This window comes from Pseudoliparis swirei, chromosome 18 (assembly GCF_029220125.1).
Source record: "Pseudoliparis swirei isolate HS2019 ecotype Mariana Trench chromosome 18, NWPU_hadal_v1, whole genome shotgun sequence".
Lineage (NCBI taxonomy): Eukaryota > Metazoa > Chordata > Actinopteri > Perciformes > Liparidae > Pseudoliparis > Pseudoliparis swirei.
In genome coordinates, this window is record NC_079405.1 from 9,720,949 (window position 1) to 9,734,507 (window position 13,559).

The window sequence follows — 13,559 nt, forward strand, 5'->3', positions numbered from 1 at the left end:
GCGGCCGAGAGGCCGACCGCTGGCCTGAAGCCCATTATTAGGAACGAGAAAGGAATGAACTGTAGAGCAAGCTTTCATTGAGAAATGCCCAAATATAGGCATTTCATGGATGCAGAGGCTGAGGCAGGGATGTGGAGACAGACACTGGCGGTGCTGTTCTCAGGTTGATGGCTGCCTCACCAGCTGGAGGGTAGACGCCACTCAGACACTATTTAGTGTTCTGGTTGCAGAATCACAGGCGTGTAAATGGGTGTATAATGATGGAGAGATTCTTCAAATGAATTTAAGTCAAGGTTTACATGAAGTATTACAGGATTCCGTTATATTATGTATGCTGCAGGTTAGTTTTTGACTATGGATACATATCTATATATGGCTCTGTATATACTTTACATATCTTCATTGCAACAGCTAGACCTGAAGTGACAGTTAAAATAGAAATACTTGAGAATATTGTTGAGTGAATGATTTTATAGAGCCTCTAAGCCAACTGAAGCCCATTCAATATACAGTATATTTTCCATATATTAATACATATACATACCTTGATTTCTAATACTGGAACATATTATAAATGTCAGTTGTATTTAACTTTACACATACATATTATCCTTATCAGCCAGGCATAACATTACACTTGTGACTTTTTATTGCACACATACAGAATATTTTTATTGAAGACGTAAAGGCTCTGTAAGAAAGGCACGTGTAATCGTTCATTACACAGTGCACATATGAGTGCCCCTCTGAATTATGATCATTATTAAATTCCTTTTAAAATAACATTCACTTAAAAGTACATGAAGGCATAAATCAACAAGAGGGTTGATATAAGACAGTAATGCTTTCAGAAAGCCCTCTAAGTTTAAGACATTATAGGTTATGTAAGATATTCAAACACCCATGCTACAATGATTCTGTACAAATTATAACATCAGCTACTGAAGGATATCCATGTGCACTTCCTCATAAAAATGCATTATGTAATCTTTCCATGCTAAAATTATTTCATCATGCACCAAGATTGCACTGGGCTGCTTTCCACTCCATCAAACCCTGCCTGAGATGTCATGAGATTTGGCAAATAGACACACAATCAAAGACCACCTTTTCTTTTTTCATACCCAGATGTTCTTAAGTCAGGCCGACATGCTTGTTGATTCCCTGATATTAACGCCATTTCAGAATTCCCAGTTTGAACAGATTTACAACTTACAAATATGAGGCGGATTCTCTCTCCTCAAATAAATAAATGGTCAAATTAATGTCCACTACATCGCTGATAAACCTTTTGTATATTAGAATTTTATAAAGAGTTATTTGAATCTCCCGTCGATAAGCTCGTCGCACACTCCCAGCTTCATATGAACCAGCAAAGCGTCAATATGTACTGAAGACAACAACAACAACAACAACCACAACACTCATGGCACTCTTTGCAGTCGGTTAATAGAGAAACCTGCATCACTCATTCTCCAGAGTCCTTTTTGGTCCAGTGTTTGAGGGGAGAAGTCATTGTGAGGGCTGGTCAGCCAATCGATGGGCGGCATTTCATGTCTCAGTCTCTCCGTCCGTCCCGCAGCACAGTTCTTCCACTGCATCCGGGGGAAGCTAGAGATTTAACTCCTTTAAGAAAAACTGTGGCGAAATGTCTGTTCTCCCTCTCGCTTCTTTCTTCGCTTCATATTCCGACAGGAACACTACTGCAACCACTTTGGCACCGGCACCTGTGGGGGGGGGGTAAAAATGTAAGTCTGTGAGGATAGATCGTGGCGGAGCTAACCCATCCATAAAAACATCTTACTTACCTTATTGAGTTGTTTCTTATAGTTTCCTCTGATCGAGTCAAGCAGTTGGTCCCTCGAGTTCTTACCACCGCCCGGGCCTTTTCCATCCAGTTTCCTGTGCGCCACCGGGGTCAGAGAGTTCCTCAGGGAGTCTACGTCCAGCATGGGAGGGGGCGGAGGGGGAGGTCCACACCCAGGAGGAGGCGGAGGTGGTGGTGGTGGAGCCGGACCTCCAAATCCTCTTTTCGGAGTCAGCTTTGGCGATGGCACGGGCGACGGTACGGGAGAGGGTTTGGGGGACGCTCTGGGCGAGTTCCTCAGAGACCCCCCAGCGGCCGCCTTGGGTACCTCCAGAGCCCCCTTCTTCTCCCCGTCGGCCTGGGCCTGCTTCTGCTCCAGCAGGCGCTTCTGCCTCTGTCGGTCCATGTTGCGACTCAGTATGTTTGTCGTGGTCATCCTGGGTCCGGCTAACTCAAAGTGGTACCCGAGCTTGAGCAAGGTGGTGTTCTCCTTCAGGATCTTGGTCATCTCCATCTCCGTCTTCCCGCCACAGATGTGACGCTGGTTTTGAAAGCGAAGCTCGGTCAGCGTGCAGTTGTGCGGCAGCGCCTGGATCAGAGACAGGATGCCCTTGCCGGTGAGATGGTTGGAGTCCACGTTGATGCTGGTGACCGTCGTGTTGCTGCGCAGCGTGCCCGCGATGGCGTACGCCACGTGGTCGTCGGCGCGGCAGTTGGCCAACGCAAACTTCTTCACGTGGCTGTTCCGGCGCAACGCCTCCGCGAACTCCATGAGCGTCTTCGTCTTGATGACCTCGGAGTTGTTGACGTTGAGCTCCGTGAGGGTGGGGTCGTTGCTGCGGACCTGCTCCATCAGCTCGTCGAACATGCTGGAGTCTTCGTCCTCCTCATCTTCCTCTTTTGTCTTGCTGTTGGGGCTTTTTTTGGCCACGCCGTTGCCACGTTTCTCACTTTCTTTTCCATTCCTCTCCTCTTCTTCCTTTTTCTCCTCCACCATCTCCTCCGTGCTGATCTTCTTCTCCTTCTCTTTCACGTGGTCACTGTGGTTAAGCAGCTCCTCTCTATCTGTTCTTTTCTCCGCCTTGTCATGCTTCACCTGCACTTCACCTCTCACCGATGGCTGCCGCTCAAGTTTGCCATCAGGCTTGTTTTGATCTTTTTCCTCCTCCGCTGGAGGCTTCTTCTCTTCTGTTTTAGGGGCGGGGCTTTCTTTGCTCTGCTTCTCCAACATCTTGGAGACGAGTCCTTGTGTCCTGAAACTCTCGGATCTTCTCTCTTTTTCCTTGCCCACGTCCTTCTCGTGCTTTTCTCGTAGCTTGGAGATAATGTCTTTGGTTTTGCTCTCATCTCTTCTCCTGCAGTCGTCTTTCTTGCCATCCTCTTTTCTTTCCTGCAACTTTGAGATCATATCCTTTGTTTTGCTCCCTGTGCTCTCCCTGTTTTCTCTGCAGTCTCTTATCTTGTCCTCGTGTTTCTCCTTGATCTCCTCTTTCACGTCGCTCTCTCTGCTTTCTTGCTTCGAGTATCGACTCGAAAGGCGACTTCGCTCCTCTTTCAAAGTTTCCGGAGCTTTGCTGTTTCTGTTGTCGACCTTCGTATCTCTTTCGCTTAAGACACTCGTTTGTCTTGGTCGCCCTGCTGTCACGTCGTCGTTCCCCTCCTGGCTCTGGCCCATTTTCCTCAAATTTTCCTGCTTCCGGCTCTTCTTTGTCTCACCCTGCAGTGGAATGAATATGGGGAGTATGAGTATAGTGCTGTGTCAGAAAGGAAAACAGTTCAATATATATTATCAAACTCAAACAGGGGGTCCAAAATGGAGTTTGACAAAGGATGTAGCCCTAAATAAATCTCAGGTTGTCAAAGTGTCATAAGTAAAACAGTCTATTTGCGATACAGAACTTGTTCTTATATATGTCATACATATTTAATGACATGTATAGTATGATGTAACACCTGATACCCATACAAATCCTGTATTCCTTTAACTGTCAAACAGCTCCTCGTCCATCTGCTCACTGTAAACCCATACTGTCCCTGACACACCAGGGCATGTTGACGGTCAGCAAAAGGCCAGGGAGCCTTCCCCCCCCCCCCTTTTTTTAAATATTTGCAGCGAGTAGCTCGCAAAGTGTTTGATTTGTGACTCTCTGTCTGTGTTGCTGTCCGCGGCCTTGGCAGATGTATCCTTAAAAGGCAGTGAGCGTCGGAGCAATCAAGCAAGGAATTCCATCAGGCCGGGATTGAGGAGCTCCGCAGGGCCTCGGCTCTATCGCCTGAAGTGCCTCTCCTTTAAACACACAAACTGCATGAAACCCGGCTCCCTGACACGCAGCCGAGCAGCTCTTGTATAGCATGTCATCGCAGAATAAAAGAAACACGGATGCTGCTTCTCCTCTTGCGTGAGGACGATTACCAATGTGAAATGCGTGAAAGCAAGAACCAGAGAGGAAGAGAAGCCGACGCCAAACTATTTATGAGCCGATGGACTTGGGGTCCAGTTGGCGCTTTGCTTCAGGACAAATTAAACCGAGCACACAAGAGCTATCATTAGAATTCCTCGGGGTCGGTGGATGTTCCAGAATGTGGAAATCTATTAGTCATACGTGTAAACAGTTTTTTTTAACGATTTAATAAAGTCATCCAAATTAGCGGCTAAATTTTTTTTAATCAACAATCGTCTCAAATACAAATATCTTAAAAGAGTAATAGGTCATTCACAAACCTCAAATGACTGTTGCCCCTCGCTGAGCTTCCCTTTACGGTCACTCTGTTGAGCGTCCCGGGCGTTGTTGCTCGTAGGTTGCTGGGCAGCGTGGCTCTCCCCGTCCTCTGGCTTGATGTCCGGCACTTTCATCATGTCCTTCTCCAGCTCCTCCACCTCCTCCGGGGAGAGGGTGGACAGCAGGTTGTCCAGGTCCGGGTCTTCGCTGACCTGCCGGCCCGTACGGGTCAGGCCTCTCACCTTTCTCCTGGACATGGTTGCTAAAACAAAATCTGGGGTAAAAGGCTGGAGAGGAATGTGGTTGGTTTGGAGGTGCCGATGGTGGGAGCACAGTAAAATCCCTTCACTTCAAATCGGATTATTGGGTAATCTCTCTCCGATGTTGAGAGGTATTCCCATCCGTCAAAGCTGGCGTCCTGCTACCCCGCGGCCTCCTGCTCGCCAAAAAGCCACCGGAGGCATTAATCCTGGTGCAAAGAGGCTGGACGCTCAGTCTTGCAGTGAGGGGTACCAGATGAACTGCGGGAGCCTCGCATCATCAAAGTGGACTGTGAGGCTGGGACATTCTTTAAAATCCTGTGGAAGTGCATGTCCATATTTAGTTCAGGGTACACACTCCTTTAAAGGTAATGGGAAGGGCTGGAGTTTACAGAGATGCCAGAGCGGAGCTACACAGACTTCCTATATGACACAGTTTGTTTATGGAGACCATGTTGCCTAATTTTTCCTTGAGTAATGAATCTGATTATAACTGGTTAGAGTTTCACATTATTTTTTTGTTGCCACGGTGAGAACATCAGTGAGGAACTTTTTCCAGAGTGTCTTGAGTTAACACATTCCTAACATTTTCAGAGAAACAGTGAGTAAGAAAAATACAGTTTTGTCGTCACAGCAGTTCAATAAAACAAAAATATTTAGGGTTAACAAGTGAATTATGTGCGAGATTTACATGGTCAGTAAATATATGCAGTGAAATACAGGGTGTCCTGAGGCTCTACTAAAACGCTAGTGCACACTATTACACCAATTATTATTACAAGAAAGGCACTGAAAGTCAGATTTTCAAGCCGCACAAATCAGAAATGTATTAGATTAAAAACACATTACTACCTGAATGTATCCACATCTAGTTTACAGTTTAAAATGACATGAAGTTAAGATGATTTAGGAAGAATGAACACAATTAAATAAAAAAACACATTAATCATTCAACCTAATTAATGGGTAAAAATATGATTGAAAAAAATTTATATAATAGATCGAAAATGTATTAAACTGTATATTAGTGTGTAGGTGGGCTTTGTAATTTTACTATACTAATATTGAAATGATAATTTGTTGATGCAATCAGTGTTTAAGGGGCACACATTTCATTTGATTAGATGTCACTATGAAATGAATCACTTGTGCCAAAGATGAACATAAGTATAATTGTTCGGAGGTTATTATGGACATCTAGTGGTCAAAAGTATAAACACATACTTACTCCCCTCTATTTAAATGTATTATGAATCGATTTCTTGAAAACAAAGAGACACAGCAGACAGTCGTTTCTTTTACATTCCAAAGTTAAATTTTATGTTAATAGAAATAAACCCCTTTTTCACTCACTTTATATTACAATGTCATCCCATATCCATATGACAATAGCCAAAAAGCCATATATCTAGACCAACTGAAATCCGTTCCATTAAACACACTCATGGAGTTGGTTTAGAACAACAAATAAACAGAAACATCATTGAGAACATGTTATGTCAAACTACATATGAAAGCATCTCACGAACAAAAGTCCAGTGTTCTCTGCGTCCTTTACAAAGGCTCAACAAATCTGTACAAGTGGACGTCGGAGGAAACTATTTGAGCTGTAAACTAGCGGTAATAGTACCTTTTTTTAGAGACAAGATACAGCAGTGAGTCTCAAGGAAAAGCCCAGACTTCTCTGATCAATCAGCATAAATTACGAGATAAACTACAGCCGAATAAAGAGAATCCATCATCAGACAGCAAACTGTGCTTGAGACGCCGTGTTTTACTCTTCATACGTCTTACAAAGGGCTCATGGCTGTCCGGGATGTTAAACCTGACTCAATTCAAGATAATTACAGGTTACAGGCCCTGACTTTAGAGGAGCCCAAATCTGGACACGTCAAATTGAAGGGACAGTTCAACGTTGTGAGAAACACATCGATCTGCTTTCTTATCGTGCAACTCCAGAAGAGAAGATTGATAGACTCCCGCCTTTGAGATTGGTACCTATCTACTTGCGAGACTCTCAGTGTTGGAAATATATTTCCCAAAATGTCTAACTATGACTTTAAAAGAAGAAACAACTTTTTTCCACAGCAGTGCTTTTTGGCTTCGTCGTTAGTCCACAAGGGGAGAACCCATTCACAGTAAAAGGTAACCTCAATAATAATAAATACCAAATGGAAAGATGCCAAAAATTCTGAAACATCATATCTCATGTTACAATAACAATACATTATGTTTAAAAGAACTTGTTACAATATCATAAAATATTCAGCTAAAGAACAATTTACAAAATAAGTATTTAAATAGTTATCTCTTTTTTTCTCTCTCCATCATGGTAAGGCGGGACACTTTGTTTTAACCAATCAGCAAGACCTGCAACTCCCCTGACCTGATATGTTACACACAATAAACATTAAACATGACTTCCACTGGTAAACATCCTACCTGCCATTATGTGTTTAATCTAAAGATGTATAATGCATTTAAAACCAGAACAGAAGGATGACAGGACAGATAACTTGGACTGGGGTAGCATGCTGGTGTCTAGACGTTACATTAGAATGGTGCAGCTAATTTACTATCATGAACAAATTAGTCCTGTCAGATTAAAAAAAATTAAAGTTGAAGAGTATGACCTCTTACACAAAATTAAGAGTACCATAAAACCATTACGCCATCTGCAAATGTAAGACAGTATGACCTTTGAGCCATGATGTCATCTCACTCAAACATGCAGTTGGCTTTTCACTTTCGCCTCTACCACATTACGGAAAAAAACCCATCATGTATAGAAATAAAAGACATCGTGTCATCATATTTGGAGAGTGTGGAGAGCGTGACCTGTAATGTAGCCTAAGCCGTTATCAATGTATTCAAATTTAACAATAGTGAGGAAGTAAAGCATTTTTTCCCCTTTTAATAAATACAAAAGGGAGTGCATTATAACTTGTTTTTGTAAATGCCCTTTGACCCCTCTGCTGTTAAGGTAGTGACCCTGTCGTTGAGGTGAGCGTGCCGGAGCACACGTGGCAGCACAGAGTCGAGACGCCAGACAGATACTTCCTCACTTTGGGCCCGCCGGGAGCAATCGGAACAGAATTGGACTTACGTAAGTAAATACTTTTAGAAAAGTAGGACAACCTTGGAAATAAACTAATAAAAACCTTAAAGTGCCTCCCGCTAGTCGGGCTGTAGCGTTCGTTTGGGTGTGTGTGCGAGAGTTGCTGCCTTCTCCTTTTGATAGAGTCCTTTCTCTCAGCTGCTGTTGTTTCCCACCGTGTTAGTGCTAGTGTGTGTATGTGTGCGTGTGTGTGTGTGTGTGTATGTGTGTGTGGACAAGCTCATCAATGACCAGGATACTGAGGCGGGGAGTAAGGTGGTGGGGCTGAAAAACAAGAGGGATAGAAACAAAAAATTCAGTCAGAACTTCATGAATTAATACGACTCGTGAAGAATTGTTTACCAAAGAATGACCAAATTCAGCAGCACACGTCCTCCATGGACAAATAGTTGTTATGGACAAAAGGGGTGTGTATGTGTGTATATATCACAGATATGTCAGCAGATTTATATTTTTAATTACTTGCCTGTACTTTTATTTGTCATATTTATTTCTTCTATCTTTCTTTTTTCTTTTCTTGTAAAGCCCCTCGGATGATCTCGGGGTATGATACAGCGCTACATGAATAACATGCGTGACATCACATGGAGAGAACATGGACTCATTAGAATTAAAATGGAAATTTCCCCCTGTGGGACTAATAAAGGAATATCTAATCTAATTCAATCTAATCTAAAAGGGTTTGTATTCTTGGAGATCTCCCTTTTAAATCAGATATCCGACATCATGAATTAAAGTTGACCGTTTTTAACTGTCGGTGGTGCTAGAGGACGAAATTAGGGAGCGCTCCACTTCTGGGAAACATGAACACATTATTTGTTTTATTTTATATGTTGACCTGGTGTTGACGCTACAATAAAGATCTGGGTTTCACCCAAACAGCCTCAATTCAATTTATGGAAATCTGTCCAGTGATTATTCAATATCTCAATGAAAAACCTAAAAAAAAACATCAACATGTATCTGTCTGCGAGGAGCATTGTTTCTCTTTGTGCATCTTGGCTCAGGGAGAAAAACTGAACAAGAGCAAAATTAGGTTGATTATTTTGTTGTTGTGACAAAAAAATATGGACATAATAGCAAAATGCTGCTCTTACCCTGGTTGTATGTGGGATCCATAAGGTGTGGTGGATAATGTCCAGGCTGCATCATCGGGTAATGGGGCGGCATGCCCGGGTACTGGAACGCAATCGGATACCCTGCATGTAGGTACTCAGACGGTCCCAGTGGTTTTCCATAAGCATCATACATGGGCTCCACTGGGTAACTGGCCATGGGGATATGCTGAGCTGTGGAGCCAAGAAGTTCACAATGTTGTGAAGGAAACTGTCACCTCATGGTTGTCTGCACAAGAATGGAGAAACAAAGAGAAGCGGCCTCACCATCGTAGGGGCTCCGGCCCCTCTGCTGCCTCCTCTGGTAAAGGTAGCAGCAGGAGCACATGAAGCAGCACACCATGGTCGCAATGATCGCCACAAACAGGAGGATGGAGGAGGCGATGCCAGCCAAAGAGGTGGGGCTGAGAGGAGACGCAAAGGAGGGCTCAAAGTTAATAAAGCCTTTCCTTGCTTACTTTGCTTTCAGCTCGTCCCCTCTCCATCTCGCCAAGTACAGGTGGAGGATGAAAGTGGAGACGGCTGTGAAGCTTTTGGTTCAAAAATAATCTTTAAAATTTTTTTTAATATACTTTATTAGAGAATGTGCACAATATAGCGACAGGCATCAGCGAACAAGTATTTTTTTTTTGTGTGTGTGTTGTTCTGTTTGCAGTAGTACTGCATAAAGTGACAGGAAGGTAGAGCAAACAGACAACGTAAAGTGAAAAATGAGAAGAAACACAACTAATAAATTTAAAAAACAATAAAAAAAACAACAATCTTGACCTCAGAATGACCCTGAAACCCCCCGAGTTAGTGACGTACACATTGCATAGCTCTGCCTCTCCACCAGATCCCATCACCTCATCGGCCCACTGAAGCAACAAAGCCCTCCGTTTCAGCTCAGCCACCGATCTGACCTCCCACGGCGCTGAATAGGCTGCAGGTTGTCTGCTCGCCACCGGATGGAGATGGATGGTTTCCAGTGTTTTGGAGGCAAAGTGCCACGTTTCAGAGTCTCAGGTACAAGTTTGCTTCGAGCTGATGTGGTCGAACGACTAATAAGACCATATTACACCGCGAGGACTGGCGCAAGGTCATTAAGTCTAATTCGGCCAATTGGAAATGAGAACAGGCCTGTTTAAGAAGAGGATTTATTTTTATTTTTTATACAATCGATTACAGTGATGTAACCTATGCCTCGTGCTTTGTAACTATTTCACTATTTTATTTTGCCAGTATAAATAGACAAATTCTCTATCGTCCTTTTCCAAGGCAATGTCTCGTCACATTTCTACAGAGCTTCACATAAATGCAAAGGTACATTATTACACTCCACAACATAACGACATGAAAATATAATGTGTACGTTGCGTTGCGGATGTTTGTTCATAGATGTTTAAGGACGCATCTCATTATGCAGACTGGCCACACATATCCTCTGACGGGGTTTTTAAAGAATCTGTCTGCCTCCAGAAAAGGAAGGAAATGTGACGCTGCAGCGATCGCCGAGGACCTTGAACACAAACTCCGCCTCCCGGTGTCAAATGAATGAATAAATAAGTCATTAAACCAAAACCCCTGCTGTTGCTTTGCCCACCTGAACTGGAAGAGCATGCAGCGCTTCTGCTCCCGCTCCGTGATCATCTTGAAGGCGTCCAGGCAGCAGTAGCGCCGGTGGCAGTTCCCGCAGCAGAACGTGATGAGAGGGCAGTCGAAGCCGTTGTGCCAGGTGCCGTTTTTATCCACGTACCACAGGCAGTCCTCGTTCGCACCGACTGCAAGACAGACACAATACCAAGCGTGAGGCAGGATGACGTCACCGGGGGGGGGTCCGAAACGACATCATGAGGCAGCAGGTCAAACTTCAATGTGTCCTCGAAGAAAGAAAAAAAAAGTGTTTCTTTACTTCATACCTGCAAACTCATAAGGGGTGAAAAAGGTGACAACGGGGTGGGGGGGGGGGGGGTGCAGCAGGTGACTTTTTTTTTGTCTCCACACCACATGCACATTGTTTGATGACACCTCAAAGCTTTTATAACTACAGTCTTTTGATTGTTCTGACTGCAAATCTAAATAATAATAACAAACATTTTAAGAAAAAAGGTCCTCTGAATAATTCAGTGATCGGGCACTAATAATAGTAATAACAACTTTACATTATCATTATATATAATATGGTTTGTCATTCATGAACCAACTTCCTTTTTTTTTTTTTTTTTTACTTGTGTTCTCTGCTAAGCTTTGAGCCTGTTCCATAATTCTGTTCCAGGAGCCTGCTCCTTCGACGTGTCCCATCAAAGATGTGTTATTGCGAAGAGCACCACATCGCATGTTCTCCGTGTCTCACTCCAATCTCATAAACGCCGGCCGTCCAATTTACCCCCCCCCCCCCCCACCCCAAAACAAAAACTCTTCGGATCTACATTATTCACGTGGATGACCTATTTTGATTTCAAAACGGCGAATTTCGCCGAAAGGTGACAAGTTTGCAGGTATGTTACTTACAATTTCTCAGTTTGACTGACGTGCTGTTGTTTTTGTTTAATCGCATTTTTTCTAAGCGAGTGTAATTCTTGACTTTGGCCACATCGCATTTTTTTTAACAGTTCACCGAGGCAGAGGATGAAAACTGACTAGGGCTCAAGTAAAGTAGCCAGGATTTAAAGGACGTGCATGTCTGACATTTAAAAAAAAAGGGGTTGATGCATTAATGTCAGGACTTACAGATTGTTCTCACTATCAATGAGTTAATATCTATTTTCAATTAACCGACTCATCATTCAGTTTATAAAAACATTACTAACAGTAAACATATAAATACAGTGAAAAAATATAAAATGTACTATGATTTAAGATGACGCTAAATTAAATAACTCACATTTGAGAACCTATCAGAAATAAATACAAACACATGTCTGTCACGTACGGACCGAGAAACATCCGGCAGACTGTGTTTCGTAACAATAAATACATAGTGGGTCCTAAATTGAGTTGAAGGAGCTGGTATAGTTCCACGTTACCTACAACATAGAATTTGAGGCAGCGGAAATTACAGCCCGATCACAAAAGAAACGTATGTGCCGGCTGCTAAACATCACATTGTCCGGTACATTTGACATGTTTCAGAGAACACTGAAAATAAAAATATATATTTATCCTCAGAGAGATGCTCTGGTTGGACTATTAAAGTGATCCAATAATAGAGAACGTCTGCAGTAGACTGTTGGGCCAAGATCTATAAGCATGCAGCTCCTGAACCCGTTTGGACTAAATTGGGATGATGACCTTTGAGATAAGCTTTGAGAGCTGGCATCGAGATGATGTATTCTGCCACTTGATATTACAAAATCTATGATTCTGTAGTATTAGTATTGTCTGGTTGTTTACACTACTGTGTGCCACAAGTCGTAAACATAGTTTGCTTTCTACAATGTTGAATAACAATTCAAAGCAAAAATAACAATACAATTATTGGTGAGATATTATTGTAGGTTAATGCTGCCTTGTACATATCGTCAATGTTTATTTAGGAAAACTTGGTGCCAATACATCATTAAAATATTTTTAAAGATAAACCTGATATTAATATAATACAATGCATTTTATTGTTTTGCAATAATGTCCTTAAAAACTAATGACTTATTACCAGTTTGACAGAAACAAGTATGATTATAAATAACTTCGATAAAAGTGTGATATATTTACACAAGGATTATATAAACCGCGTTGTGGAGCCAAACTGTTGAAATAAAGACATGTTCGTAAAGTAATTATTTAATAAACGAAACGGAGATCAACATTAACTAGTGAACTTATTAACACCAGTACGACTTCCGTTAGTTCACAGGGGACTCAACAGTTCGCTGCCAGCATGAATACGGTTTCGTAAACACTTCTCCAGGCCTCACAATTAACATCGAGGACCAAAAAACGTGAACCGGGCAGCAGCATGAGATCACGCCGGTGACGGTCGGCCGCGGGCGCCTCCAGGCTCCGCTCGCAACGGCTGGAACAATAACGGCCAATACCGGCTGAACAGCCGTTAGCGAGGGGGGGGAATCAGCTGTTAGGGTTTAACCGTTAGCTCGCGACGCGCGGCCTGGATGGAGGAGCATAATCTTACCCGGAGAGGTGCAGAGGACGACGGCGAGCAGCGCCAAAGTCAGCGCGAGGAGGGTCATGTTGCCCGCTGGAAACACCATCCTGGTCCTTTTAGAAGCCGAGCGAGCGATATTTGACTGAAGCGCTGTGAACGAACGAGAATAACCGGACTACCGGTCGTGCACGGGCGCTATACGGGCTCGGTAGCGGCATAGGAGACGAGCGGCATGATATCCGCCGATATGACACATCGCGACTGTGACGCCGCCCGGGACCAGGGGGATGTTGCCTTCACGTACTGCCTGGAACGTCGGGAAAAAACACCCTCCATCTAGCTAGAGCAAAGCACGTTGTGGTAGCATCCCAGACCACATGACATCTGGTGCAAGAAGTATGCCTGCTGTGGTATTTCTACTTTTACTTGAATAAATAATCTTAGTCCAAAACATTACA

The 13,559-nt window shown here is 43.2% G+C and overlaps 2 protein-coding genes across 2 annotated transcripts; both read right to left on the reverse strand.

The window, feature by feature from the left end:
* Window positions 1-451: 451 nt before the first annotated feature.
* On the reverse strand, window positions 452-5,028 carry lmod1b (leiomodin 1b (smooth muscle)). Its single transcript, XM_056436457.1, has 3 exons — window positions 4,530-5,028; window positions 1,809-3,524; window positions 452-1,727 (listed from the first exon to the last, which is right to left on the reverse strand). Exons 1-3 carry the CDS (start codon window positions 4,782-4,784, stop codon window positions 1,701-1,703), a joined length of 1,998 nt encoding a protein of 665 aa, XP_056292432.1. The 5' UTR covers window positions 4,785-5,028; the 3' UTR covers window positions 452-1,700.
* Window positions 5,029-6,079: 1,051 nt separating this feature from the next.
* shisa4 (shisa family member 4) lies at window positions 6,080-13,357 on the reverse strand. Its single transcript, XM_056436471.1, has 5 exons — window positions 13,129-13,357; window positions 10,603-10,780; window positions 9,288-9,424; window positions 9,003-9,194; window positions 6,080-8,169 (listed from the first exon to the last, which is right to left on the reverse strand). The coding sequence occupies exons 1-5, from the start codon at window positions 13,205-13,207 to the stop codon at window positions 8,129-8,131; spliced, it is 627 nt and encodes a 208-aa protein (XP_056292446.1). The 5' UTR covers window positions 13,208-13,357; the 3' UTR covers window positions 6,080-8,128.
* Between the last annotated feature and the right edge of the window lie 202 nt (window positions 13,358-13,559).

Coding starts and splice junctions, on each gene's coding strand:
- shisa4 (XM_056436471.1), bottom strand. CDS start 13,207: ATGGTGTTTCCAGCGGGCAACATGACCCTCCTCGCGCTGACTTTGGCG. Junction 10,781..13,128: donor CGTCCTCTGCACCTCTCCGG/GTAAGATTATGC, acceptor TCTGTCTTGCAG/TCGGTGCGAACGAGGACTGC. Junction 8,170..9,002: donor GGATCCCACATACAACCAGG/GTAAGAGCAGCA, acceptor CTTGTTTTTCAG/CCCCACCACCTTACTCCCCG.
- lmod1b (XM_056436457.1), bottom strand. CDS start 4,784: ATGTCCAGGAGAAAGGTGAGAGGCCTGACCCGTACGGGCCGGCAGGTC. Junction 3,525..4,529: donor AGGGGCAACAGTCATTTGAG/GTTTGTGAATGA, acceptor ATTCCACTGCAG/GGTGAGACAAAGAAGAGCCG. Junction 1,728..1,808: donor ATAAGAAACAACTCAATAAG/GTAAGTAAGATG, acceptor CCCCCCCCACAG/GTGCCGGTGCCAAAGTGGTT.